This window comes from Wolffia australiana, chromosome 9, assembly GCF_029677425.1.
Source record: "Wolffia australiana isolate 7733 chromosome 9, ASM2967742v1".
Lineage (NCBI taxonomy): Eukaryota > Viridiplantae > Streptophyta > Magnoliopsida > Alismatales > Araceae > Wolffia > Wolffia australiana.
Genome location: NC_135843.1, coordinates 14,270,806 through 14,298,799, shown reverse-complemented (window position 1 = coordinate 14,298,799; position 27,994 = coordinate 14,270,806). Strand labels below are relative to the sequence as shown.

Sequence of the window (27,994 nt, the reverse complement as noted above, 5' to 3'; positions counted from 1 at the left end):
CTATTTTTTTGAGAGAGTTGTTTCTCCCTTGTGGAAGTTCTCTTCGTTAGAGAGTGTTCCATTATTGTGGATTCAAGTAAAACCCCTAGTGGACTCAAGGATTAGAGGAGTTAGTCATGTGGATTCATCGCTTGGCTCCTTCAAAAAGAGCAAAGCTTGTGGATCACTTTAATTAGGGATTAATGATAGCTTACTTCTACAATAATACATATTATTGATCATATAAAAAAGTAAGACTCAACACTCTCATCAAGGAGAGGTTGGAAGAGGGACTCATCAAGAACGTATATACTATTCAGATATCTTCACAAAGGACCAAGAAGAATCCAAGTTTTTAAAAATTATTGTCGAGATGAAGACGAAGAATGTTTATGCTTCACAAGTGGGGAATGTGAAGAAGAAGAATAAACTATGGTTCAAGTACAATATTGAGATATTTGATGACCTTTCCTTTATTTTTCTGAGAGTTATGCCAGTTTTCACATAAACAGATAAGTGTCTTTTAGGGTTCTTTGGGTGTCTGTAATGAACATCACACTCATATTCTCTCTTCTGGTACCTATTTTCTTAAATTACCATCCATCATTAACTACTTCAGATCTTTAGGAGGTGGCTCAGTCACTTGTTTAAACACAATAATTTGTTAATTTGCTTTTCTCATTCTGCAGAGTTATTGTTCTGCAATCTAAGGTGGATGAGCCACCAAAGATGGAGCAGAAACCTGGACCACTTCCTGGGTTGTGGTGCTTCTCTCTCTCTCTCTCTCTCTCTCTCTCTCTCTCTCTCTTATGTTTTACTCCTCACCCAAATTCTTCTCTCTGTCCTCTCTCTCTCTCTCATGTTTCACTGTTTCACACACACTCTTCTCTCTCTGTCCTCTCTCTCTCTCATGTTTCACTGTTTCACACATACTCTTATCTCTCTCTCCTCCCTCTCTCTCTCTCTCATGTTTCACTGTTTCACACACACTGTTCTCTCTCTGTCCTCTCTCTCTCATGTTCCACTCTCTCTCTCTCTATCCTCTCTCTCTCTCATGTCTCATTGTTTCACACACACTCTCATCTCTCTGTCCTCTCTCTCTCACGTTTCACTGTTCTCACACACATTCTTCTCTGTCCTCACTCTGTTTCACTGTGTCTCACACACACATCTATCCCTCTCATGTTTCTCTCTCTCTCTCTCTCTCTCTCTCTCTCTTGTTTCACTGCCACAGACTATCTCTTTCGTGTTTCACTGTGAAACTCTGCCACTCTTCTTATTCTCTCTGGGAGGTTTTTGCACAATACAAGCTTCCACATTTGGCTCCCTTGCTCGTAATTATTCTTCAAGATTTTCATATTGCACTGTGAAATAACAATCGTAAATTATGATTATCGGACATTAAAATAAGAAATAGGTATTTCGGGCATTAATTTGGACAAGAAAGCAAGAGGTATAGCTCATTTTTGCAATGATAACTAGTTTTAGTCGTAGTTTAATGAGTGCCCAGTCACAGTTTGATGACAAGACAATGCCAACATATTGGAGTATTTTGGCATTTTTATGTATAAACTATCGAAAAAGAGAGCGTCTAAGTTTGGCCAATTAAATTTCTTATCAGATCCTCTGGGCAACGTTCTGACAAAATTCCTTTAAAAATGAAGACAGAAAAAGCTTATCATATCAAAATTTTAGTATGAATATGGTGAATTTCCACAAAATTCAGGACATGAAGATAGTAAGAAATCTTCATTAAACTATTTTCCCTTGGTTAGATCTACTGAATCAGAAGGGTATAAATCGTCATAAATTAATGATGATGCCCACCTTTGAATAATTTATCCCTGATTTTTTAAGGAACATTTTTTTATATTTTACTAGTCATTGACACAAGAAACCGAAGGATGAACATAAAACTCTTCTGGGTTTCAAACATATTAAACCCCAATTTATCTTCATCATCACCTGCTTCAATAATCTTTTACCCTTAATTGATTTAAGATAGCAGATATGGCACATTAACAGCTGGTAAAGTTGTCGCGAAATTCTTTTTTGTAGAATAATTGATGATTCATTTTTTTCTACAGTAAGCACATCGTGATCTTCATAACAAGTGCTGCTGATACGTCTGCAGAGCTTTCTACCATTCTTTTCGACATTAGTGAAGACCAACGTCCATTGAAGTCAAGATATGGGCCGGCACCAAAGAAAAAGTCGTAAGAAATCCAATCTAAACATTATAAAATGAAATCACAGATCCTGGAATAAACAGAATCATGACGCTAGAACAAAGAAGTTAATGAAGTTCGTGAGCAAGATAATGAAGTTTAAGTTCAACCAATTCGTGGGAAAAATTCCTACCAAATTATTAACAGAATGTGTATTTCAGATTTCTAACGTCAGCATATCATCATTTTAACTTACATGAAATCAACACATCGAAAAGTAACAAACGTGCAAACATAAAAACGGGAACATACAAAAAAAATTTACCTGATGTTTCATCAATCCTTTCTCAGTAGTCCAAAACCCTCCGGTGGCCACACCTGAAAACAGAGCAGCAACCGATCATTAATACAACACATATACAACACGTACACCTGCATCACGTGTCAGTCATATGGTGCATCGACTGAGATAAAAAAACTAGCCGTTGAACCTGTATCTGTATATATTCTTTCATCAAGTGCAATATAAGATGGCTTTCCTTTTTTTCTGTTTTCTCTCGTTGTCCCAAGAGTTTCCTCCCCTTCCTCAACAACTCTCTGTCTCGCATACTATCTTCTCAATCTGAAACCTAGCCGGAAGCTCAGATTCTAGCATGGTATTAGAGCACCTCAAAAAGGCTTTGGGCAGGTTTTCTGAGAGCCATTTACTGGCGGGAGATTGTTATGATTCCCATTGAGATCTAACAAAATCAAGAAATGGGACGAGGAATAGAGAGGAGAATGGGAGAGATGGAAGAGGTAAGAGAGAAGAAGAGAGAGCGATAGGTGAACAAACCCTCAAGAACCTCCAAATTGGGTGTTCTTGTCCTCACAACAGCCGAATACAGCTACTCGTGCCAAGAAATCACAAAATGATCATTCATCAAAAGTCCCTCTAATGACCTTACAAGGCAGTATTTATAACCCTGCGATTTTGAAGAATCGGTTATCTTATCAGAACTCTAACAGAGACCTACAGCTATTTTTCTTTTCAGGATCGACGTCATTTGCAAAAACTAACATTCATCCTCAACATTTGTCCTTCTGGAAGCCCTTGTCATTTGAAAGCCCTGGTCGGATCTTTTAACATTCTTCCGGTGGCTATCTCACCGCATCTCTTAACAGAGATCTTCCTGCGATTATTCTCAACAAATCTCGCATCTCTTAGTGGCGTTTCTTTTTTGGCAATGGAGAAACCTGGTGAGACTTCCTTTTGTAAGCCGTAGCTACGCTAATTGAATAATTGATTACTGATCGATTCTTCGGGACGTTCTCTGCTACATCTACCAACTGATCGGTAGATCGACAGAAATTTTCCCAACGACATTCTGCTCTCCTTCCTGATCTGGGAAGATAACAGTCACCTTAGATTTGGGAAGACAATAGTCAGCCGGACGTCTCTACTGACTAATTGGTAGATTGATGAAGCTTATCCATGCCTGGAATCTTTACAAAGAGCTACAATTATATCTCTCATTGTTGGTGGATTATCATAGATTCTTTAATTGTTGATGGATTACCGCCCGTAGATTGCATCCCAGGTGTGAAGTTCCAGTTCTCCTTGCCTTCAGTTATCTCTTGGCCTTTAATTACTCCTTTTGATTGAGGTCCAGAGTTCTTGACCTATATGGCCAAAAATGAAGCAAAATTTGAGATGAACGCTGGTCTTAGTTTCAGACAGCTTCATATAGGGGCGAGATGGTACACTCATCTCCCTGTTGCTGCGCCCCATAACATCTTTACGGGGCACATTAATATGAATGAACTAAGTACATTCAGGTCATATTCAGACCTTGTGGACCACTATATAACCTAACAGATCTCAAACCCACAAAATCTGATAAATCCTACCAGAAGTAGTGCTGTAAGGAAGACATTCTGTTCACTTGACTATTAGACTCTATGTCCCCTGATTTGAGTCAACATTATATGGACTTTGACACTGTCAAAGATATGTGGGATACTGTTCAAAACCCCTACTCAATGCGCGAAGATGAATCTGTATTGCAGATCTTACTCAAATCGCGAAGCTGAATCTGTTAAAAAATGCTACTCAACGCGTGAAGATGAATCTGTATTCTGTTTAAAAGCGCTACTCACTGCGCGAAGATGAATCTGTTAAAAAGTGCTACCCTGCTACCTGTGGTTGACATTGGTAGCATCGAGGTCGCCTCTATATGTATTGCTGATTTGAGTCAAGATGAATCTGTAATGTTGGGTACCATCAATCTTTTGATCACTAGTGCAGAGTTCTTAGGTCATGTGATCAATGGATCCCCAGATAGAATCACTTGATCAGTGGATCCCCTCGACTGTTCAAAAGGGTAGCCTGATGTTCTTCACTTTTGCAAGAACATTGGTAGCATCCAGGTCGCACCTATATGGATCATTACTTCTATTCTTCATGTTCTAGAGATATGTGTTAGTTTACTTTCTGTCCAACGTATTGCTAAACTGTCATCTTATAAGTTTATTTTTGATGGCATTGATGCATTCTCTTGCGACAAGGCGGTGGGCATGAAGCATGGGCTAGCTAGAATCTTGAAGGGCCTTTACTATCTGCGCCAGCCACAAGGGAGCCAGGTGGCGCATTTCCAAGCCTCAGCCACATCAACTGCTGGGGACGAATGTTTCTGGCTCCTCCATCAGCAATTAGGAAACCCGTCATTTTCTGTCATTTTCTGTTATTAAAATATGTTTCCAGACTTATGTTTCCATTTGAATATGACTACCCTAACGAGAAATGTAAGCCAATTGGCGATGGATAAGCGTAGTATTTAACCCCTTTCCCACAATGAAGTGACGTGTTTGAGCTAGTACCACTGTGATTTGATGTGTGAGGACCAGCCCCAATTTCGGGTCTCAATAGCTTCGGATGCTTTTTGGTTCTTATAGACGATGTGAATCATTTTCGTTCGATTCATCTTATGAAGCAGAAGTTCGGGTCATTTGGAATATCATTTCTGGTATGGAAATCTAGCTACAAGAGCGGATCGATCATGTTCCCGAGCTGGGATCATATCAGGAACTCAACTCCTTAGCAGCAGGATAAAGTGTTATTGGCCACTGTAAGTACAGAGAAGATGGTCAACTTGAACAGTACAAAGCAAGACTAGTTGCCCGAGGATGTGCCAAACAGTATGGTATTGATTACAAAGAAACTTTCTCCCACGGCAAAGACGAACAAAATGATGTAAAAAATGTGTTTCTGTCTCTAATCTCCGTAGCGACATGCCGCTACATCTCTAATCTCCGTCGCGGCATGTCACAATTGGGATCGCCCAAAATGATGTAAAAAATGTTTTTCTGCAAGGTGAACTACAAGAAGAAGTCTACGTGAAGCCGTCTAGAGGATATGATCAACTATTTAGACAAGTCTGCCATCAACGCAAGGCACTTTATGGTTTGAAATAGTCTCCCCATGCCTGGTTTGCAAAATTCACAAAGGCCAATGTGATGGTGATCATACTGATAAACATCTAACAAGAACTTACCAAACAAAGAGAAAGCGGGTAAATAATTCCACATGTGCGGGCTGATCCTACACATGGGAGCATTTGAATAAGAGCACGAAGGCACCGTCTATTCAAGGCTATATAAGAGAAGGGACGTGTATTTGGAAGGGGATGAAGAAACAGTTGAGCCAAGGGCGCTGCGGCAGGAGATTCTCCCTCGTCGGAGCTGACGACGTCCGATCCGGCCGCCAGACTCCAGATCTCAGCTAGGATATTCTTGTACTTCAATTCCTAGTTCTTGTTTCTACTACTCGAACTCTTGTATGCGACTTCATCTTTCTACTTGAGGATTTGATCTCTGTATCGGCGACGTACTAAATACAGAGATCTAGCATTTCCGATCTCGTGTTTGAGTTCATTTCCTATATCTCAAGATCTTGATAGTTAAGATTACTTAGGTATCTTAACACATACCATATTCTATCAACATAATTCCTCGGGCCAGATTGTTCTTCTCATTGTCAATGTAGATGATATTATTATTAGTGAAAATGACTCATATGGTATCGCTACTTTAAGCCAGTATCTTAAAGTAAACTTTAATATAAAAATTTTAGATCTTCTCATTTATTTTCTAGGCATTGAGGTAGCTTATATTCCTTGCGGCATCATCCTATCCCAACTAATGTATATTTGTGATCTGCTGAATGAAACGGGTCATCTACAATGTTGACCCCTGTTAACGCCTAGGGAGGTAGATCTGAAGCTCACCTAGGTTGTTGAAGAACCTGATGCTGACATTCTAGCTTATCAGAGACTTTTGGGAAAACTTATATATTTAGCTCACACCAGACCAGATATTTTATATACTGGTAATGTACTTAGTCCATTCATGAAGCAACCTAAAGTATTTCATTTGGAGTCAGCACACCATGCGCTCCATTACCTAAAGGGCATAATTAGTCTTGGGCTGACCTTCGGACGACGTAAGCCTTCCCTTCTTGAAGTATATACTGATGCTGACTTTGCTGGTTCATAGGTTGATCGTAAATCTACTATTGGGAATTGCTCTTTCCTATTTAACAACTAATCATCTGGCACAGTAAGAAGCAAAAAGTGATCTCCTTCTCCAGCACTGAGTTCAAGGGTAGTGGACTCCTCTGTGACAAAAAGTGTTCTCCTTCTCCATCAAAAAGTGGTTGGGCCTTAGTCAAGGGCATCTGTGTGATCCTATGTATTCAAAACCTTCAAGAATTGAAGCTATCTCTTGAACAACCTGCTACACTGTTCTGATACAATAAGTCTGCAATCAGTCTTGTACATGATCCTGTTCAACATGAACAATCAAGCATATAGGTCTTAGTTGTCACTTTATCAAGCAACATCTGGAGCAGTGGACTCTTCAAATCCAATATTTTCCAACCAAGCACCAACTGGCTGATTTGCTGGCAAAGGGCTTGACCAAGCTTCAGTATGATTATCTTGTGTCCAAGGTGGGCATGGATAATATCCACTCTCCAGCTTGTGGGAGGTGTTAGGGCGTATCACGTGTCAGTCACGTGATACGTCATCTGAGATACAAATAAACTAGCCGTTGAACCTGTATCTGTATATATTCTTGCATCAAGTGCAATAGAAGACAGCTTTTTTTTTTTTTTTTCTATCGTTGGTTAAAGCACTCGACAACTCTCTCCCTCACCCACTATCTTCTCAATCTGAAACCTAGCTGGAGCCTCAGATTCTAGCAATATTCTCTATGACATTGACGGAGGAAAAGATATACTTATAAACAGTTAAAATAAACCAAATGAATTCCAAAAGACAGCTTCTCACTCTGCAGAATGCCCTCCCTTTAATAAGAGCATAAGGCACTGGGCCGAAGTGCCTTGAATCCCGAGAGAGAAATGGGTTGTCCCCAGTTACCCACACGTGATCTTTTGGCACCTGTAGAATCACCCAAAAAATATACAATAATTAGTTAGGGCAAAAAGAAATCCCACCATAAAATTTGGGGAGTTCTGTTGCTTAAGGTAGAAAATGAGGAGAGAGAGAAAAAGAAGAAAGAACAGTCTTACCATTAGAGAGTAGAATTTTCATTCATACAAAGTCATAACAAGAAGAGAAAGAAATGCAGTGTTTGAGGACGATGAAGAAAATCATCATCATCAACCAAATTCCATCTTCTTTGTCATCATCATTGGCAGGCATGAATGCCAATAACGATTTTATCATGTCACCATCACCATCATCGTCATCCTATTGGGGACTAAAGACGATGAAAATTTCACCATCTCCATCCTGGAGAGGACAAATGATATCAATGATGATGACAAATCGTCACCCTTATGGCATTGTCATCGGTGACGTCGAAACAATGAACAGGGGTGAAAATGGGAAAAAAAGGAAATAGAAATATGTCCACTGACACTTACAACCAGAGATTTTGATGAAGATCGATCTCCTCGGACAGGATTCACAGAGAAGGACACAGAATCTCCTTCCCAACCAGTCACCCGCTTCGTAACCGTTTTCAAGGGATCTTCTGGTGATTGAATGAGCACAACATCCCCCACACTGACGTTCCCCAGAAGAATGGATAACCTATCCACCAATAGCACGTCGCCAGATAGATTTAATGTTGGGAGCATGCTGGGGCCATGCACCTAGATGGAAATGCACCGAGGTCAAATAGAGTATCTAGTGAAATTTCATAATGAAGTGGTATGTACGTAAACAAGAAAAATTATCCAAAAGGGAATGATGATTTTCCAGAGCTATGATACGTTTCACATCGACAGTATAGTGAAAAAAGAACATAGAGAGATTTTGGCGGGAAGGACGTCACCTATGACCAGAGATGGAGTGGCCATCACCTTCCATGAGACATGGGAAAGGAAAGTTGGCGGAATCAACGCCACTTACAAAGGTCAGATGGAGTGGATGTTGCTGGGGGAAGCGATAACAGCGGGATGGACTTTGCCAGAGAGGATAACAAATTCATTTCTCGATACTTCCTGGCTTCCCACCTCAACAGAGGGCTGCTCTTATTAAAGGGGAATACTGATATGATCTCATCAGGAGAGATATCGTTTGGTTGCTGGAGGAGTAGAAAAGTGACGAAGATATGCTTCTTGAATTCAAGAACTTCAAAGAATAGTAATGTTCCAAGCAAAACACCAAATGGTGGAAGAATTCCAAGAGAGAGATCACAGTAGTGTGGAATGAGAAGAGATTAACAAGCGAGAGGGAAGGGGATGGACGTAGCGGGATGGGAAACAAGCCGAATCAGACTTGTTCGTCTCTGGTGGCGAGAGGATCTCCCACAACCAGCCCAATCTATGACTTCAGCTTCAAGAAAGATGAGCTGCCTTCTGCTTTGGGATCCTCTCTTTATTTATAGGTGGGTCATTGCCTAACCATCTTCTCGCACATGGCCTGAGGAGCTTGGTGTGATGTCTCTGTTCAGCTTCCTCTTCTCCGTGTATGTCCAGGGCAGTCTTGTATCAAATACCTATAAAAGGGGAAATGACAGGAATGCCCCTAGCGGACCAAATGACTAAAATGCCCTTAATGGGCTTGGAGCCCCAAAAATACTTTGGATGAATATTACATAGTGATACAACGATTGTGACATAAATAAAGAGGAATTTGATATGGTCCACACTGAAGAAGAGGTAGATCTCTATAAAAGGCCCATTATGAGCTTCATCTTTCTTTGTGACTGATACACTATATTTGTATCAATGGAGAACTCATGACCGATACCAAATTTGTGATGAATATCCAATATCAATTCACGTCTGATTGACAAGAATACTTTGTGAGAATAGATGGACGCTATTCCAGGTTGAATCCTCCCAGAAGAAGCTCATTCCCATGTGGATCTGGACGACTCGACCTTAGGGCGGAGTTCCTTCCTTAGACACGATCAGGACGACCCCTCCGACGAATAACCGTCGGCTTGGACTTCAAGAAAACACACACACCTTACCTCAACATCTCCCCCTTTATTTATAGTGTCTGCTCCTCTCGACCACTTGTTAAGCTATGTGGTCAACGGTCCTTGACCGTCCTCTGCTTCTTCTTCCTTATGTCCTTTTTAGAATATAACTTATCAGTGACCCATTTACTATGTTGGGCCATTTTTACTTTATTGGGCACTAAATCTTATAGAAGTTGGCTTGTATCTGATATGTAATGAATCTCATCTGAAAGAAATGATGCAGAAATATGACAGTGATGATTTTCCAGAACACACAAGGAATTTTTACAATAAAATAACAGACAGGTGATTGTGATATGATCCAGCAGCGGGTCTACAATTGGAGGAAGGCCTGAGCTGGGCCCATTGCGCAAGCACAGGCCCAACACGCATCATATCCTATTTAAAGGCCTCTCTCAAAACAGTATGGGCAGGAATTCACACAGTAAGCTTCCCCCCCTCCTCTCTCTCTCTCTCTCTCTCTCTCTCTCTCTCTCTCTCTCTCTCTCTCTATCGACATCAGTCATTGCTCTCTCTCTTCTCCTTGGCTTGTATGTCGGCGTCTCTCCTCCCAGGTCGAGCCCACGACTGCTCTCCGGCGATCCTTTGCCAGCTCCTCACCATTCCCACTCTCTCCTCTCCACCCCGAGAACTCTTCTACCTATTCTCTCCCTCTCTGTTCATCTCCCTCACTCGTGCTGCACTACATTGGACACCTCGTGTTATTTCATCGAATTTGGCATTACAACTTGATCGACGATACATCCCTGACACAGGAACGTATCAGATTGCCAGTGATCAATGGTGACATGGATAATTCAAGGAAATTCAGGAACTAAAAGACATCTTCTGCCTCGCCACTGCAGCGACGAGGGCACAATTCAGGGAGAAACAAATCTGTAAAAGACTTATGGCATTTTACAACAGAAGTTTCTAAAACTGCTAATTCAAAAAAGGTTGGAGAGGATATTTACACGTAGATGTAGAAGTAGATAGAAAAAATATGGAAGAAAAGAAGAAATTTCTCGGTAAAGAAGAAATTAATGCAGCAAAAAAAGAATAATTTACCAGTGCTACGCCGCAAATGTAATTATTGGTAACGTGTATAAAACACGCAAATTTAGCAACTAAAAAACATCTACCAACTGCCTCTGAGAAGATATTCTTCCATGGTATATTTTTGATTCGATGCGGGAAGCTTCTTGCCCCGAACCATGCCATGAGACTCAAAGTTTGCTAGATATAAAACTGCAGAACATGCGTCGAGCATGGTTAGAAGTGAAGGCTGTTGTCTTCTGTTGAAATTAACCATTTGATCACAAATAAAATCACAGGAATACACCAAATAATTGTAATAAAACAAGGCTTAAACATGTCAAAAACCAAGCACGATACATAAAATATTACTGGTCCCTGAATTTTTTCACTGGTCATCCGACATATAGGACAAACGGTTTCTGATGATAATAAGACAATCAGACAAACGGGTCACATCAAGATCTTCTAAGTTTAGATGAGAATAAAATAACTTTTTCAGAGCCAGAATGAGAGGTAGCATGGAGGAAAAATTATCCATTCAGCGAGGTATTAGAGAACTAACCCTAGTATCAGCCCAAATCCCAGAAAAAACAACCTAGCTTCAACGAACCAGGATGAACCTGCAATCATACGCTCATTCCTCTACCAGCGTAATGGCAGAAGATTCTTAGCTGACCATTTGAGGCAAATGATTCTGAAAGAAACAAAAATATCACATGTACAAATGGCAAGAACCTAAAGACTAAATTTTCTTTCACACGAAGATAATACTTTTTAAAATTTTCAGGAAAAGTGTATAACGAAGATAATACATCAATGCCATCAAAGCAATTTTCGTTCATCCAAAGATCCATTTGAGGCAAATGTTTCTGAAAGAAACAGAAATATCACATGTACAAATGGCAAGAACCTAAAGACTAAATTTTCTTTCACACGAAGATAATACTTTTTAAAATTTTCAGGAAAAGTGTATAACGGCTAAAATCAACTTACTTCAATGCCATCAAAGCAATTTTCGTTCATCCAAAGATCCATAATCTTAAAGGAAAAGCCATAACCCCAGCAAGAAGCCAAAGCAAATGTACTTTCCTCCGACTTTCCCAGATCATAAGAAAATGACAAAGATTTCACAAAAAAAGGAGTACGCTGGCTGGGAAAGCGCGAAACCGGAAAATTGCCAAGCCCTTCCTCATCTTTGATGAAAATGTCGGAATAAATCATAAGCAACGAATCGAGGGGAGGAACTTTACCGGAGATGCAGAAACCCTAGAAAGCGGCCCTTCTGCTCCTCCGTCCTCTTCTCGGCTTTTCCTCGTACCCCGGGAGAGGCCGAGAAGACGATGACGACTCGTCAGTCCTCTCGTCTGTAGTGAAGGATCACATTACGTCATCCATTCGTACCATGCCGTATCCGTCATCCGTCACGACCTCATGAAGGAAAACGGAACGGACGCCTTCGAGTATCTTATGCCGTCCCGTTCCGTCATCTGATGCCGGTGATCTATACTAAGTTTACAAGTAGGGTTTTACTAGTCAATGTCAAAGTCAAAGTAGAAAATACATGGATTGAGCTCAGTAGAAACCTCTTCGTCGATTTGGATTTGATCTTTTTAGATTTTTATAAAAAATATTAAATAAATATTACATATATATTAAATAAATATTAAATAACTCTCTGTCTCTTTTTTTCTCTCGGTTAATCTTTCTCTCGTTTTTCTCTCTTTGTCTCTCTCGGTCTCGCTTTCTCTCTCTCTTTCTTGGCCTCTCTTTTTCCCTCTCTCTAAGTCTGTCTTTATCTTTCTATCTCATTTTCTCCATCTTTCTGTCTTTATCTTTCTGATGCTTTCTTTCTCCATCACGAACTTCGCTCTTTTAGTTCAGGGACGCAGACGGGACGGGACGGGGACGGTTCGGGACGAAATTCGTCCTGGCCTACGTCCCATGATAGCGTAGGGACGAAGGACGGGACAGTTTTTCGTCCGCAGTCAAAAAAACCGTCCCGTCCAATAATCCCGGGATGAATTTTCGTCTCGTCCAGTCCTGCCGGGATGAATTTTCGTCCCAAAATTCGTCCCGGACGAAGAAATACATTATATATTTGTAATATACTATAACATATTATAAATTGCCCTTGCGAAGCCACGTGTCAACATCTCAACCGTCGGATGTGAATCCGGCGTTCCCCGTACAGTTTCGTCCGTCCATCGTTCGGAGACCTCCAGACGGACGATTTTTTCGTCCCAGAGGACGAAAACCGTCCCGTCCGGTTGTCCCCAGGACGAATTTTGTCCCGTCCCATATTTTTTTCGTCCGGGACGAAAAAACCGTCCCGTCCGCGTTACGGATCTATATTCGCTCTCCTTCTCTCTTTCTCATCTTCTTTCGCTCTCTTTCTCTCGCTTGTTCTCTCTTCTATCTCTCTCTTTCTCTTGCTCTCTCTCTCTCTCTCTCTCGACCTGCTAAGCCTATCTCTCCGTCTCCTATCTCTCTTGCAATACTATTTTTATATATTTTAAGGGTCCATTCAGAGAGTTAAAGGGGTGAATTAGTTGAATTTGTTCGACAAAATAACAGAAAACAGATCTAAAAATAGATCGATATTTTTTGTACTATTGATAAACCCTTTTATATGTTTTTAAAATGTGTTTTACAGTAGGAAAATTGAGCTAAGGGGGTAGCTCTGTCGAACCTCCGAGAAAAGTTCGACTGAATGCCAGAACTAGTTCGACTCTGGATATACAGGCCATTCTGTCGACAGCCGAGAGGCGTTCAACAGAATGTGAGAATAAAGTCGGGATTGAGCAGATGCAAATGCCTATATTTGACGTTTTATAAGGTTTATAAAAGTAAACTTTATTTAAATGAAGGATGTATCATCGAACACACAATATGTTCGATAGACTACCATCGCTTTCTTTCTCTCTCTCCATCTCTCTTTCTCCTCCTCTTTCGGTTATTCTTCCTCTCGCTCGCTTTCTTCTCCTCCCTTCGTCTTTCTCCCCCTCTCTGGGTTACTCTTTCTCTCGCTCGGTTTCTTTCTCTCTCTCCGTCTCTCTTTCTCCCTCTATCGATCAATCCTTCTATTGCTCTCTCGCACTTTCACATTCTCGATATCTCTCTTTCTCTCTCTCGGTCTCGCTTGCTCTCTCTCTCTCTCTTTCTCTCTTTTCTGGTTCTCTCTCGGTTTACTTGCTCTCCCTGTCTCTGTCTATTTTTCTCCCCCTCTCTCGCTCAATCTTTCTCTCTTTTTCTTCCTCTCTATCGCTCAATCATTCTCTCTTTCTTTCTTTTCTCGTTCTCGCTCAGTTTACTTCCTCTCGCTGTCGCTGTCTTTCCCTCTCTCGGTCTGTTTTTTATCTTGTTCCCGCGGTTTCTTTCTTTTCTTCTTCTCTCTCTCTCTCTCTCTCGGTCTCTTTCTGTGTCTTTCTAGATCTTTCTATCTGATCCTGAGGGGGCGGTTTGAATTAGAGTGGTTTAAAACGTTTGATTTTTTCTTACGCAAGGTGAGGCCCAAGGTCGAGGTGCGTCTATTAGTGTTTGCCTGTCCCGATACCGGTACCGGATGCCAGTATCGGGACGGATGCTGTATCTGTTCTTTTCGATATCCAGATATTGGATATCAGTTGCTACAGTGCCGATATCTGATACCGATATCTGTCTCGATGTCATCATCCGTCTCCGTCTCAGGGACGGATGCTGTATCTGTTCTTTTCGATATCCAGATATCGGACATTGGTTGCTACAGCGCCGATATCTGATACCGATATCCGTCTCGATGTCGGCATCCGTCTCCGTCTCAGGGACGGATGCTATATATGTTCTTTTCGATATCCACATATTGGACATCGGTTGCTACAGTGCCGATATCTGATACTGATATCCGTCTCGATGTCGGCATCCGTCCCCGTCTCGGGGGTAGGATGACAACATCGGATATCGGGTGTTGATGTCGGTTTTCGATATCTACATCGAAAGTATTATTAAAAATATTATTAACTTATATGTATTCAGCAATTAACGTGGGCAAGAGAGTAATAAGTGAGGTTTTTGATTGTTTACACATCTCGTTTAATATATACAGCTAAATATTTTTAATTTCAACCATATGGGATAACAGGATTCGGGTTTGGTGTTAAACTCCAAATCCCTTTATCCCATATGAAAAAATAGAACTTTTTACTTCTATTTATTGGGGACGGCGTATTAAATAATAAACAAATATGATGTCTATTAAATATGGAGAGTGTAGATTAAAATAGCATTTTACCATTTAATGTATAGTCGGACTGATTTAATATATACAGAGAAAGGTTTCTAATTTCTTCCATGTGGGATAACGGGATTCTGAGCTTACATTACACTTCGAATCCTGTTATCCCATATGGAAGAAAATAAAAAATTTAATCTCTATATATTAATTGAGATTAAAACCATTTGATGCCAATGTACGTAAGTCATACATCGAAATGAAAATTGTATTTTTACTGTCGATACCGGTTCCGATATCCGGATATCAAAAACTGATATCTGGTATCCGTCGCGTCCCTCTACCTATGGTATCCGGTACCGATATCCGTCTACCTCTCAGAGACGGACATTGTCCGATATCCAATACCCGATATTCTGCGCCGTCCCATTTTTTCCCGGATATCGCATATCGGTTGTCCGATACCGGATGACGGACGGATATCGGTTGGGCATACCCTAGCATCTATATGGCGCCGATGGTTCTTTTATCTCGTACAAAATCTTTCTTTGTATAACAAATCCATCTTTCTCTGGCCGGTAGAAGGTTTGCTACTGTCTCTGTGAGACTTGAGACACGAGGAGATATCCCCACCTCCGTCTTCTCGGCAGGTTTTGGAGAGTACAAGCCATTTCGAGTACATATTGGGTTCGCTCTCTCGTCTCTCCCTCTGTGTCACTGACTCACTCACTCTCTTCTTCTCATTCGTGATCTTGTTCTCCCATTCTCATGGTCTCGCTCTCCTTCTCTTTCTCAATCTCTCTCAATCACCCTCTCTGTCATCCGCTCATTCAGGATCTTCTTCTTTTTTTCTCATGGTCTCTCTCTTCCTACCTCTCTCGGTCAGTCTTCCTCTCGCTCTCTCTCTCTTTCTCTCTTGATGAATCCTCATGTCGCTCTTTCTCCCTTTCTCTCTCTTGGTGAATCTTTCTCTCGCTCCCTTTCTCTTTCTTTCAATCTTTCTCGCTCTAGGTGTTTCTCTTTTTCGCTCCTAGTCTCACTTAATTTGGTTCGCTGTCTTTTCCTCTTTCTCTCTCTGTGTCAATCTATCTCTCTCTCTTTCTCTCTCAGTTTACTTTGTCTCGCTGTCGTAATCTTTCTCTCTCTCGGTTGTTAGCTCCTGAAGAGTCAAACGAGATCCTTGGACGATCGTAAAACCACCAAGTAGAGAGAGAGGTAGACGGATCAAAGAATGAACAAGAAACTAAAACTTTCGTCGTTCCTTTCATATGCATACATTTCAAAGAACAGTAAAATGACATATGCATAACCTTTACAGGGAAAAACAAACTTTACCCCTCGTTCCGCGTGGCCCAATCGGAGTGAACAGAACCGTTCGCCATGATCGAACGGTCCAGTTTTTTCCTGAAAAAACAAACTAAAAACGAAGTGGTTAAGTTCGGTATTTCTGGCAATCTTTCTGCTGATAGACATTCCGATCATCAGGATAAATGATGCCTTCATCGGTACCTTTCTCTCTCAATATCTCTCTCTGTTGGGGTCTTTCTCTCTCTTTCGCTCTCTCTCTCTCTCTGTCTTTTTCTACGTCTTTCTTGACCTCTCTCTTTGGTCCTGAGCCTGGGGTTTTGATTAGAAATTGGTTTTAAGCTTTTTACGTTTCTTACCCAAGGTGATGCGCAAGGTGATCCAATGGCTCTTTCATCTCGTGAAAAATCTTCCGGAGCGACCCGGCCACTCGAGAAGTCTATCAGGAGATATTGTCGCCTTATATCATGGATCTTTTGATGGGGGATTTAGATTCAGTGGCCCTGCGAGGTATGAACTACCCTACAGTGGTAGTGCAAGCCAACCCCCAGCTCGGGGAAAGACGCCTTCGTCTCGTACATGGCAGGTGCGTACATATCTTCTCTTTCTCGTGGTTTATCTCTCTCACTTGGGCCTTCCTCTCTTTCTCATGATCTCTCTCTCTCTCTCGTGTTCTCTCTCTTTCCTGTTCTATCTTGTTCTTTTTTTTGCTCTCTCTTGTTCTCTCGTTTTCTTGTTCTCTCTTGTTCTATCTTTTTCTTGCTCTCTCTCTCTCTCTCTCTCTCTCCTTCGGTCTCTTTTGCTGTATCTCGCTTTCTTTCTTTCTCTCTTTCTCTCGCTCTCAGTCTCTCTTTCCCCCTGTCTCTCGGTCAATCTTTCTCTCGCGCTGTCTTTCTCTTTTTCTCTCTCTTGGTCAATCTTTCTCTCGCTCTCTGTCTTTCTCTTTCTCTCTCTGTCTCGCTTACTCTCTCTCCCCCTCGCGGTCAATCTTCCTCTCGCGCTCTCTCTTTTTCTCTCTCTCGGTCTCGCGCAATCTCTCTCTTCCTCTCGGTTAAACTTCCTCTCGCTCTCTCTCTGTTTTTCTCTCTCGGTCAATCGCCCTCTCGGTCATGCTAAGTCTGTCTCTCCTCGCTTTCTCTCTTTCTCTCTTTCCCTTTTTCTCGGTCTCTCTCTTTTCCTCTTTCGGTCTCCCTTACTCATCACTCTCTCTCTCTCTCTCTCCTCTCTCCTTTCTCGCTATCTTTCTCTCTCTCTCCTCTCTCGCTATCTTTCCCTCTCTCTCTCCTTTGGTCTCTGCTGCTGTATCTCGCTTTCTTTCTTTCTCTTTTTCTACTCTCGGTCAATCATCCTCTCGCTTACAAGCAATCCAAAGGCTGAGAGACAATATCGAAGTACAAACCAAGCGCTTTTCTACCGAGATGCAAGCCCTTCGTTTGCGGTATATTTAGTTGACAAAGAACATCTGCAGTACTCACAGACTAACAGATTTTCTTTTTCGAAAGTGGGATGGAGAGACCACAGAGCTGCGGAATTTTCACCAAGAGTTTCAATTGTGTGATGGGTTTGCAGGGGCACATGCGATGCCACACGAAGAAGGAGAGGGCGAATCTGAAGAGTAATACACTGAGAGAACGCCAACTGCGAGCAATTGCTAATTATTTGTGCATGGCGAGATCAAACTGGGGAAGGCAAGGAATCAGAACCACGCCCAATGAAGTTATCGATGAGTCTATCGCCGTTGTGTCTGATGCAAATTCTTTTACGGAGGGAACTGGAGAAAATGCACCTGATACGGGTGAGTCTACATCCAGAATACAACTCTGGCGACGAAGGGTTGGAAAGGAAATCAAAATTTGTAAGTGAATGAAAATCCGGAAGTAGATGCTGAGGATATTTGCAGGAAACAAGGAGCCGGGCAGGAATTCGAAGGCATTGCCCTTCTCTTTGTACTTTTCCAATTCTTCTTACTCTATTGAATATCGTTGAGAAAGCATATATATATATTGAGGTTTATTCGGGAAGAGCTTAAATTGTCTTCTGATGGTCTCTTCTCCGCAGAGAAGAGAACTGGCTTTATGCGTTTCAATGGTCTCTCTCTCTCTCTCTCCTAGTTCCCTGTCTCCCTCTCTCGCTCTCTCTCTGTCTCACTCTCACTCTCACTCTCTCTCTCTCTCTCTCCCCCTATCTCTTTCTCTTTCTTTGTTTCTCTATCTTTCTATCCCTCTTTCTCTCTCTATCTGTCCCTTCCTCTCGCTCACTCTCGCTCTTTCTTCTCTATTTCTCTCTCTGTCCCTTCCGATCTCTCTCTCGTTCTTTCTTTCTCTCTTTCTGTCTTCCACTTTCTGTCCCGTCCTCTCTATCTCTCTCTCTCTCTCTGTCGCTCTTTATTTCTCTCTCTTTCTCTGTCCCTCCCTCTCTCCTTCTCGCTCTTTCTCTCTTTCTCTTTATGTCCCTTCCTCTCTTTCTCTCTCACTCTCTCACTCTCTCGCTCTTTCTTTCTTTTCTTTCTCAGTCTCTTCCGCTCTCTCTCGCTCTTGCTTTCTCTTTCTCTTACTTTCCCTTCCTCTCTCTCTATCTCTCTCTCTCTCTTTTTCTCTTTCTGTCCCTTTCATTCTCTCTCTCTCGCTTGCTCTTGCTTTCTCCCTTTCTCTCTCTGTCTTACACTCATATAGCCGTTACATCATCTTCTTCTTCATCTTGGGATCGAGACAATGTATATCTATCTATACTACTATAAGAGGAATTGGTGTACCTTTCTGGCCTCTGATTAGCTGAAAAAAGAGTGAGAGAGAAGAGAGAGAGTGAGAGAGGGCGGGGCCTCTGATTGGCTGAAAAGAGAGTGAGAGAGAAGAGAGAGAGTGAGAGAGGGCGGGGCGGCACAGAGGGGGGGGGGGAGTTGCGGGGCGGGGGCTGGGAGGGGGCACGGGCAGCAGAGAGGGGGCGTGAGCGGTCCAGGGAGGGAATTCCCGCAGAGGTGGGAATTCCTGCGCAAGGAATCTCCGGGAAATCGCGCCGCCAGGGCCGGCGGGACGGCGCCGGAGAGGGCGTTGTCGGAGAGGTTGAGGAAGGCGAGAGCGTGGAGCGAAGCGGGGACTATATCGAGGAAGGTGAGGTTGTTCATGGCGGCGAGGGAGAGGTTTCTGCTGAAGCTCAGCGCACACGACATATATTTGACCATCTGTGAGCACCCGCTTGATGTAGAGGATATTTAGCATTACTATTAACATAAATTTTCTACTTTGACTTTGACATATACCAGTCAACCTGGCTTTGACATGTAGAGTAGTGTCCGGTCTTCGTGCCTTCCGTTCTGTTATGTTCCGTTATTTAGTGCCAGTGATTTACTCTAGGTTTACAACTATATTCTGTCCAAATCCTCATACAGAAATGGAATGGAACTGCAGATTCTGTGACGGGTGGCTGACCACAATGCCAAATGACATTCCGTCCCGTTTGGTTTGTATTCAGACCCCATGCCTTTCATTTGTGGCTGAGACGGCAAAGATGATGATAATTTTGCTAGGTGGCACCTAGGACTAAAGTTCGAGTTAGGGTGTGAATAAATATAGTATGTTCTTAAGAATTGATAATGGGATTAACGTTCATATAAATGATAGATAGGTCTCTTTTATCTCATTGTCCAATTATTGTTAAAATCGCAACCCGTTTTATCTCATTTTTCTTTGAGTCTCTGGAATTAGATGGAAAAGTCATTCTACGAAGTATTTTCATTCATATAAAATTACAAAATTACCTCATACTTACCCGTTTAATTTATATGATTGTCATGAGCTTTTTCTTAGCTTTTAGTAAATTTCTTATTGCACAACGACAAAACCAATTAATGAAATTGTGGCCTTCGCAATACTTTCATCACTATTTCATAATAAATTACATAAACACAACTTTCAGACGCATCAAAATTCAGAATCAATAACCATTAGAAGAGCTCAAAAAATAAGTGATAGCATCAAGCTTTGGGCATGACCTGGACACTATCAGAAGTTAACATCCAGAAACAAGAGATAGAGAGAGAAAGTGGAGAGAGAAAAGTTAAAATGGAACAAACTACCCTTCTGAGCCAGTTGTTCTTTTCCTGATTAAAACCCATTCAAGGATCATCTCCACTGTTTAAAGATGAGGAACCATCAAATTTGCTCAAGGGCTTGTTCTTCGGAGGCCGCTTGTTCTTCATGCAGATGAACAGCTGAAATTTCAGATGACATTATCAAAGTACTCTGATCTGCAGATTCCAAGGGTTTGATCTGCATATTCTCGGCTTCTTCGTTAAAAGATGTTGGCCCAGAAACTTTAGATTGGCCCAGTTCATCTCCAGAAGTAAAATTAATATGCAGCTTCTCGGCTTCTTCCGTCGAAGAAACTTTAGACCCACTGAGATCTTTATCGGAATCTGAAATTATGGAAAATTCCAAAGGTTTAATAATCTGCTGGGTCTTGGATTCCTCTATTGAAGATGTTGGGTGAGAAATTTTCGGCCCGATAAGCTCTTCGCCAGAATCTGAAATCTCCGAAGATTCTACCGATTTAATCTGCTGCGGATTCGCCCCTTCGGCTATCGATTTCGGGTCAGAAGCCGCAACAGATTGTAAAATTTTATCCTCTGGGTTCAGTTTCGTCTCGCAGTCTGATCGCGCCTTACTAGCGGGCTCGTCCGAAGCGGCTTGTTCCATGACACGACCCAGATTCCTGCAGCCCGTCTGATCAACAGGGTGATTCAAGTCTCCCACTAGGGCTTTAGCTTCATTGTGGCCTGGTCCGTCTCTTTTGAATGCCGACCGCCCGGTGGACGAGAGACTGGGCATAGAGACGTTGCTCCTTTCAAACATCTTAACATCCGGCGCGACGTCATTGGCCGAGGAGACGGGCACAGAGCATCCCGGCTCGAAGACGAGACCTCGAAGGAGACGTCCCCGGCCGCCAACTTGGACGGTGAGCATGTATCCGGCATCGAATCTCCCGTCGAGGACTCCAGAGACAACCTGCCCAATTGCAGGGTCGGCGCCGTGAGACTCTCCGTCAATTCTTGGGCGGCGGATGCGCTTAGATGGCTCAGACCCAAGGGCTTCGTCTTTTCTGGGTCGACCTCGTTTTCGTTTCACGGTGTGATTTTCCGGGTCAACGGGGTTGTCATCTTGACGGGCTTGTGCCATGTCTGGGGAAACAGTTAAAGATGGCCAGTTAATAGGTGTTCATCAAGTACCCTCCACGCAAAAGTACGTATATAGTTCCGGATCGTCCCGGACGTGGACAATGGACGGGACGGGACGAATTTCGCCCCGTCCAACTTCCGGAGTCAGTGCAGGGACGAAGGACGGGACGAATTTTCGTCAGACGGTTAGAAAACTGTCCCGTCCATTCCTCCCGGGACGAATTTTTGTCCCGTCCCTCGTCCCGGACGAAGAAAACCCATTTTATACAAACGAATATTGAGCAAATACACCGCCAAATGCACCGTATATTCTCCTTACTCTTCAATCCAGAGCGGGATCAATAAAAAGAAGACACTGTAAAATATAACAAAATATATTGGCTGAGTTCCTCATTATCATCAAACGATGGAGCAAGAAACTAAACAAACAAAAACATCGGCTGAATTCATCATTATTATCATACGATGGAACAACGGAACTATAGAATCGAAGATCGAGCAAATAAACTACCAAACGCGCCGTATATTCTCCTTCCTCTTCGATCCGGAGCGGGATCAATAAAAAGAAGACACTGTAAAATATATCAAAATATTGTGACTAAATATTTCATTATCATCATACGATGGAGCGCAGGAACTATAGAACCGAATATCGAGCAAATAAACTACGAAACGCACCGTATATACTCATCATTATTATCATACGATGGAGCAAGAAACTAAACAAACAAAAAACATCGGCTGAATTCATCATTATTATCATACGATGGAACAATGGAACAATATAATCGAATATGGAGCAAATAAACTACCAAACGCACCGTATATTTTCCTTTTTCTTCGATCTGCAGCGGAATCAGTAATAAGAAGACGCTGTAAAATAAATCAAAGGATATCGATTGAATTCATCATTATTATCATACGACGGATCAATCGAACTATAAAATCGAATATCGAGCAAATAAACTACCAAACGCACCGTATATTTTCCTTTTTCTTCGATCCGCAGCGGAATCAATAAAAAGAAGACACTGAAAAATATAACAAAATACATTGGCTGAACTCCTCACAATCATCATACGATGGAGCAAGTAACTAAACAAACAAAAAACATCGGCTGAATTCATCATTATTCTCATACGATGGAACAACAGAACAATATAGTCGAATTTGGAGCAAATAAACTACCAAACGCACCGTATATTTTCCTTTTTCTTCGATCTGCAGCGGAATCTGTTAAAAGAAGACGCTGTAAAATAAATCGCACCGGCAAAGGATCGGATGAACAGGAGAATGACCGCGGTCAACCACTCTCCCCTCCCATTTTTCCCCCGACAATGCGAGTCGTGGAGAGAGGACCCACCTTGCCCACGAAATCAAGCCCTAGCCTTCCTCCCATCTCCAATCTTCCCTTCGAATTCCGATCCCTTTAATTATTCCACCTCTACGGTTATAAACACATGCTAAATGTATATATAGAAAAGGGTTAATAGCACGGTACATCCCAAACCATGTCCAGAGTCTGCGAGTTAACCTTAGCTTTTTTTTGGGCACGGTATATCCCAAACTCGCTAAGTCGTCTGCGATATATCCTGGTGATGACGTGGAGTCCATCGTGGCTGCCAGGTGGATCTCTGGCCAGATTTTTACTTGGCGGAATCCACCTGACCGCCACGCTGGATTCCTAGTCATCACCGTGATATGTCTTTTTACCTGCCAAGAGAGCGAGAGAGAGAGTTCTAGAGAGAAGGAGACAGAGAGAGGTTCTAGAGAGAGAAAGAGAGGTGTTCTAGAGAGAGGCATTGTTCTCTAGAACACCTCTCTTTCTCTCTCTAGAACCTCTCTCTCCTTCTCTCTCTACAACACGCCTCTCTCTCTCTCTAGAATGTCTCTCTCTCTCTCTCTCTCTTTAAGTTAAACCCTTGGCAGGTAGACATATCACAGTGATGACGTGGAATCCAACGTGGCGGCCAGGTGGGTTCCGCCAGGTAAAAATCTGGCCGGAGATCCACCTGGCAGCCATGATGGACTCCACGTCATCACCGGGATATATTGCAGACGACTTAGTGAGTTTGGGATATACCGTGCCAAAAAAAAAAAGCTAAGGTTAACTCGCAAACTTTGGACATGGTTTGGGATGTCCCATGCTATTAACCCTATAGGAAACGAGATATGAGAGAGAGTGTGTGGGAGATGGAGGGAAAGAGAAATTAGAGAGAGAGAGATAAATAAATATGGAGAGTTAATGAGAGAGATAAATGGAGATTGTGAGTTAATGAGAGAGGAATTGATAGACAGTAAATGAGAGAGAAAGAGATATATATATATATAGATAGAGAGATGGGGAGTTAATGAGAGAGAAAAGAGAGTTAGAGATAAATCTCTATAGAGAGATGGAGAGTTAATGAGAGAGGAATTGATAGACAGTAAATGAGAGAGAAAAGAGAGAGATAGAGATAAATGTAGATAGAGAGATGGAGAGTTAATGAGAGAGGAAGTGATAGAAAGTAAATGAGAGAGAAAAGAGAGAGATAGAGATAAATATAGACAGAGAGATAGAGAGTTAGCGAGAGAGGAAATAGAGATAGAGAGTAAATAAGAGGGAAAAGAGAGAGATAGAGATAAATATAGATAGAGAGATGGAGAGTTAATGAGAGAGGAATTGATAGACAGCAAATGAGAGAGAAAAGAGAGAGATAGAGACAAACATAAATAGAGAGATAGAGAGTGAATGAGAGAGAAAATAGAGATAGAGAGTATATGAGAGGGAAAAGAGAGAGATATCGAGATAAATAGAGATAGAGATATAAAGTTTACGATAGAGAGAAACAGAGATAGAGAGAAAGAGATAGAGGTAAATGGAGATAGAGAGACAGAGAGTTAATGAGAGAGATGGAAAGAAAGAGATAGAGATAAATGGAGATAGAGAGACAGAGAGTTAATGAGAGATGGAAGATAAAGAGAGAGATGGAGATAGAGAGATAGAGAGTTAATGAGAGAGATGGAGAGATAAAGACAGAGATAAAGATATAGAGATAAATGGAGATAGAGAGATAGAGAGTTAATGAGAGAGATGGAGAGATAAAGACAGAGATAAAGATATAGAGATAAATGGAGATAGAGAGACAGAGAGTTAATGAGAGATGGAAGATAAAGAGAGAGATAGAGATAGAGATAAATAGAGATAGAAAGATAGAGAGATAGAGAGTTTATGAGAGAGATGGAGAGATAAAGACAGAGATAGAGATATAGAGATAAATGGAGATAGAGAGACAGAGAGTTAATGAGAGATGGAAGATAAATAGAGAGATAGAGATAGAGATAAATAGAGATAGAGAGATAGAGAGTTAATGAGAGAGATGGAGAGATAAAGACAGAGATAGAGAGATAAATAGAGATAGAGAGCTAATGAGAGAGACGAAGATATAAAGGGAGATATAGCGATAGAGAGACAAACATAATGAGATAGAGATCAATAGAGACAGAGAGTTAATGAGAGAGATGAAGCAATAAAGACAGAGATAGAGAGAAAGAGATACATATAAATAGTGATAGAGAGATAGAAAGAAAAAGAAAGAGATGGAAAGAGTGAGAGAGACAAATAAAGATAGATAGAATAAAAATAAAGATGGAGAGAGTGAGACAGACAAAGAAAGAGAGATAGGGATAGAGATAGAAAGTAAAAGAAAGAGATGGAGAGAGTGAGACATACAAAGAAAGAGATATAGGGATGGAAATAGAAAGTAAAAGAAAGAGATGGAGAGAGTGAGACAGACAAAGAAAGAGAGATTGAGAGATAGAGAGAGAGAAAGAAAGAGAGAGCGAAAGAGAAAGAAATGGAAAGATTGAGAGGGAGACGGAGACAGATAGAGTGATAGAGACAAAGATATATATATATATATATATATATATATATATATATATATATATATATATATAGAGAGAGAGAGAGAGAGAGAGAGAGAGAGAGAGAGAGAGAGATTTGGTGATAGAGACATAGAGACAAGGACAGAGAGAGAGATAGACATAGCGATAGAGACAGAGAAATAGATAGATAGATATAAATAAAGATAGAGATAGAGATAAAAATATAGACAGATGGAGATGGAGATAGATAAAATAGATTGATACATGGAGATTGAGATTGAGAAATACTTTATAGAGTGAACCAAATTCTTGATAGAAATATTTGTGGCTTGCAAGCCAATCACACCTTCTATATCTCGTTCCATGATTCACTAATATAACATATTTAGTATAGTGCATGTACAATAGTTATAATGAAGTCCATGAGTACATGATCATACTTAGTGAATTATGATTAGATCATAATACATAGATCACTAGTCTTTAAGCATGTGCTCTAAATTTTCCCATTTGAATGATACTAGAGAAGGACACTGAAGTGTCTAGATAGAATATCACTATCTACCTCACTATTTTGATTAGTATAGCTAGTCCTGTAGCCATTAATGCGGAGACACAAATGATAACTAATGGGTGTTCTTTAGCGCAAAGAGTACACTGACTTATCCGTACAAATCCCTGAATGATATTATACTAAATTATCAACCAGGTTGATTCACGTTGTAGTTTTATAAGTGATCCTTATACCTGAGATACTAAGACATCTTGTGGACGAGTGGTTGTACTTTGGCTATGACCTACGAGTTTCTAATCATGGAATTTTAAACTGTATTAGTTTGGGTGCATCAAGAAGTTCACGAAGAAAATTGAGTGATCAAGATGGGATCATCCACCCTCAGTAAAATATGAGACAACTCAAGGAAGATGATGTGATAAAGTCCTTGGCCAAGGTAGTGAAATATCTGAGAAGAGTTCTCTGATTATTTCTGAAGGCATTAGTACTAACACAAAAGATCAATTAATGTTTGATAGTTGACCATACCCTAAGTCATCTTAGGATTGTCAAGTGTGTGAGGGACTATAGGGTACTCGGTAACCGATGATGGACAAGTTTTATGAGTGAATCGATACACACTCCTTTATATCTTCTAGAGCACAAGGTGTAGCTTGGCACCCTATGGGCCAGAGACTCAACCAATAAATTGGGTTAAATAAATTCAAAATTAATAAATCCATATGATGATATAGTTAATTAATTTGGAGAGCCAATAAAGGTTATTGAGCCATTAGATTTGTTAACTAAACTAATACATGGGCCTAGAGGGTCACATGCAGATCAAATGATCTTTTGGACGTTTGAAGAGATACTTAAAGTTTGAGGGTTTTATGAAAAATACCCACTTAGTATAAATGGGGGAAAGCCTTGAATGAAATTCAATCAAGACATAATTTTTCTGGGGCATTCCTCTCCCCATGGCTCCTCCCCATTCATGATGTAATCATGATGGTGTAATGACGACGGAGGATAAATGGAGCTCGTCAATATGGAGGGGATTTGACATATTGAGGATCATGTAGATAGTTAGAGGTTTCACACATGAGCAGCTTGACAGGACTCACCCAAGGATCCAAAAAATGATGGGTGCAATCTATGCCCAAGTGATTTGATTCATATATTTTTTTATGCCATTATGATTCTATTTTAAGTCATCCACTACAAGCCGTTTTGAGTTTTTATCTATAGCAAGGCCTCTAGAACCCAAAAATTCTGGATAGAGAAAAGAGACTTCCAAGCTTGGAGAAAGTCATAAAACACCCATCTCATATCTCAGCATCAGCCTTGTGGTCACCACCAAGAACCAACCCTCCAAGTCTTATCCACATGAAGTGAATAACTTCAAACAACAAAAAGGAAAGTCTACATGATAGGCCACAAAACTAACTTTATGTTCACGTTGTAATGGGAAGGGGTATAAGAGAGAGAACTGTTGGGATCTCCAAGACAGACCACCTAAACATGGCCAAGATCATACATACGAATGGAGTTTATATCTCCCATCTGCATTTAATGATTTCTACGCCCTTGAGGAGCTGAGAAATTTAAGAACCTAGTTCGTTTGGCAAAATACTTCAATGTCATGCATCTGAGATCTATCTCTCTGTGTGCTCCATAATTCAATAATAATAACTGATTTTGAGGGGAAAGATCACAGGACACCCTTTCTCTCTTAATTCGTGGACTATTCTCCATGCCTTGGCGCATATGAAGAACCTCTCCTCAAAAATTGGCCAAAGACTCAACTTATTATAACTCTTGACTCCACTAGTTGTTTTGTATCAAATATTTTGATATACTTGTTGAGTATCCTTTGAATGAGAATATTTCAAAGACTAGTGATATTTGTATTGTGATAACAAAATAATTTAATAGTCAGATCCTATATTCATGAACTTTATGATAATGATCTCATGTGCATTATAATGAATATATATTCTATGAATGAAGACGAACTGAATGTGGAATGTGCAATTGACTTTCTAAACCAATGAATTTCTATCAATCTCCCACTTAGAAAAATTCTAATCACTCTTCAAAATCTTTCAAATACAAAGGTGCTTCTCCCAAATTCCTTCAACGAGAAAATATTTTACAATCATTCCTTTTTAAGGATAATGATGACATACATTTTTAGTAGGTTAATATGACCATTTTTACATGTTTATATGTACTAAAGTGACTATATCTGTGTATCAAGCTCAATTGATTAAATTTATTTTTATACT

The 27,994-nt window shown here is 41.0% G+C and overlaps 2 protein-coding genes across 5 annotated transcripts; both read right to left on the bottom strand.

Annotated features, from left to right (window-relative positions):
- Positions 1-1,970: 1,970 nt before the first annotated feature.
- On the bottom strand, positions 1,971-12,034 carry LOC144707914 (mitochondrial ATP-independent inner membrane protease subunit 1a-like). 4 transcript variants are annotated; one of them, XM_078581175.1, is made up of 7 exons: positions 11,912-12,034; positions 11,224-11,355; positions 10,692-10,871; positions 8,074-8,304; positions 7,475-7,585; positions 2,474-2,525; positions 1,971-2,155 (listed from the first exon to the last, which is right to left on the bottom strand). In XM_078581175.1, the coding sequence occupies exons 3-6, from the start codon at positions 10,842-10,844 to the stop codon at positions 2,484-2,486; spliced, it is 537 nt and encodes a 178-aa protein (XP_078437301.1). In that variant the 5' UTR covers positions 10,845-10,871; positions 11,224-11,355; positions 11,912-12,034; the 3' UTR covers positions 1,971-2,155; positions 2,474-2,483. The 4 variants fall into 4 exon arrangements, with proteins under 4 accessions (XP_078437301.1, XP_078437299.1, XP_078437300.1 ...); XM_078581173.1 differs by having other exon boundaries at positions 1,971-2,127; positions 2,473-2,525; positions 11,912-12,033; XM_078581174.1 differs by having other exon boundaries at positions 1,971-2,127; positions 2,473-2,525; positions 11,224-11,303; positions 11,912-12,024.
- Positions 12,035-20,096: 8,062 nt separating this feature from the next.
- On the bottom strand, positions 20,097-22,718 carry LOC144707835 (uncharacterized). Its single transcript, XM_078581081.1, has 4 exons — positions 22,541-22,718; positions 22,165-22,216; positions 21,855-21,915; positions 20,097-21,346 (listed from the first exon to the last, which is right to left on the bottom strand). Exon 4 carries the CDS (start codon positions 21,342-21,344, stop codon positions 20,322-20,324), a length of 1,023 nt encoding a protein of 340 aa, XP_078437207.1. The 5' UTR covers positions 21,345-21,346; positions 21,855-21,915; positions 22,165-22,216; positions 22,541-22,718; the 3' UTR covers positions 20,097-20,321.
- Positions 22,719-27,994: the final 5,276 nt, after the last annotated feature.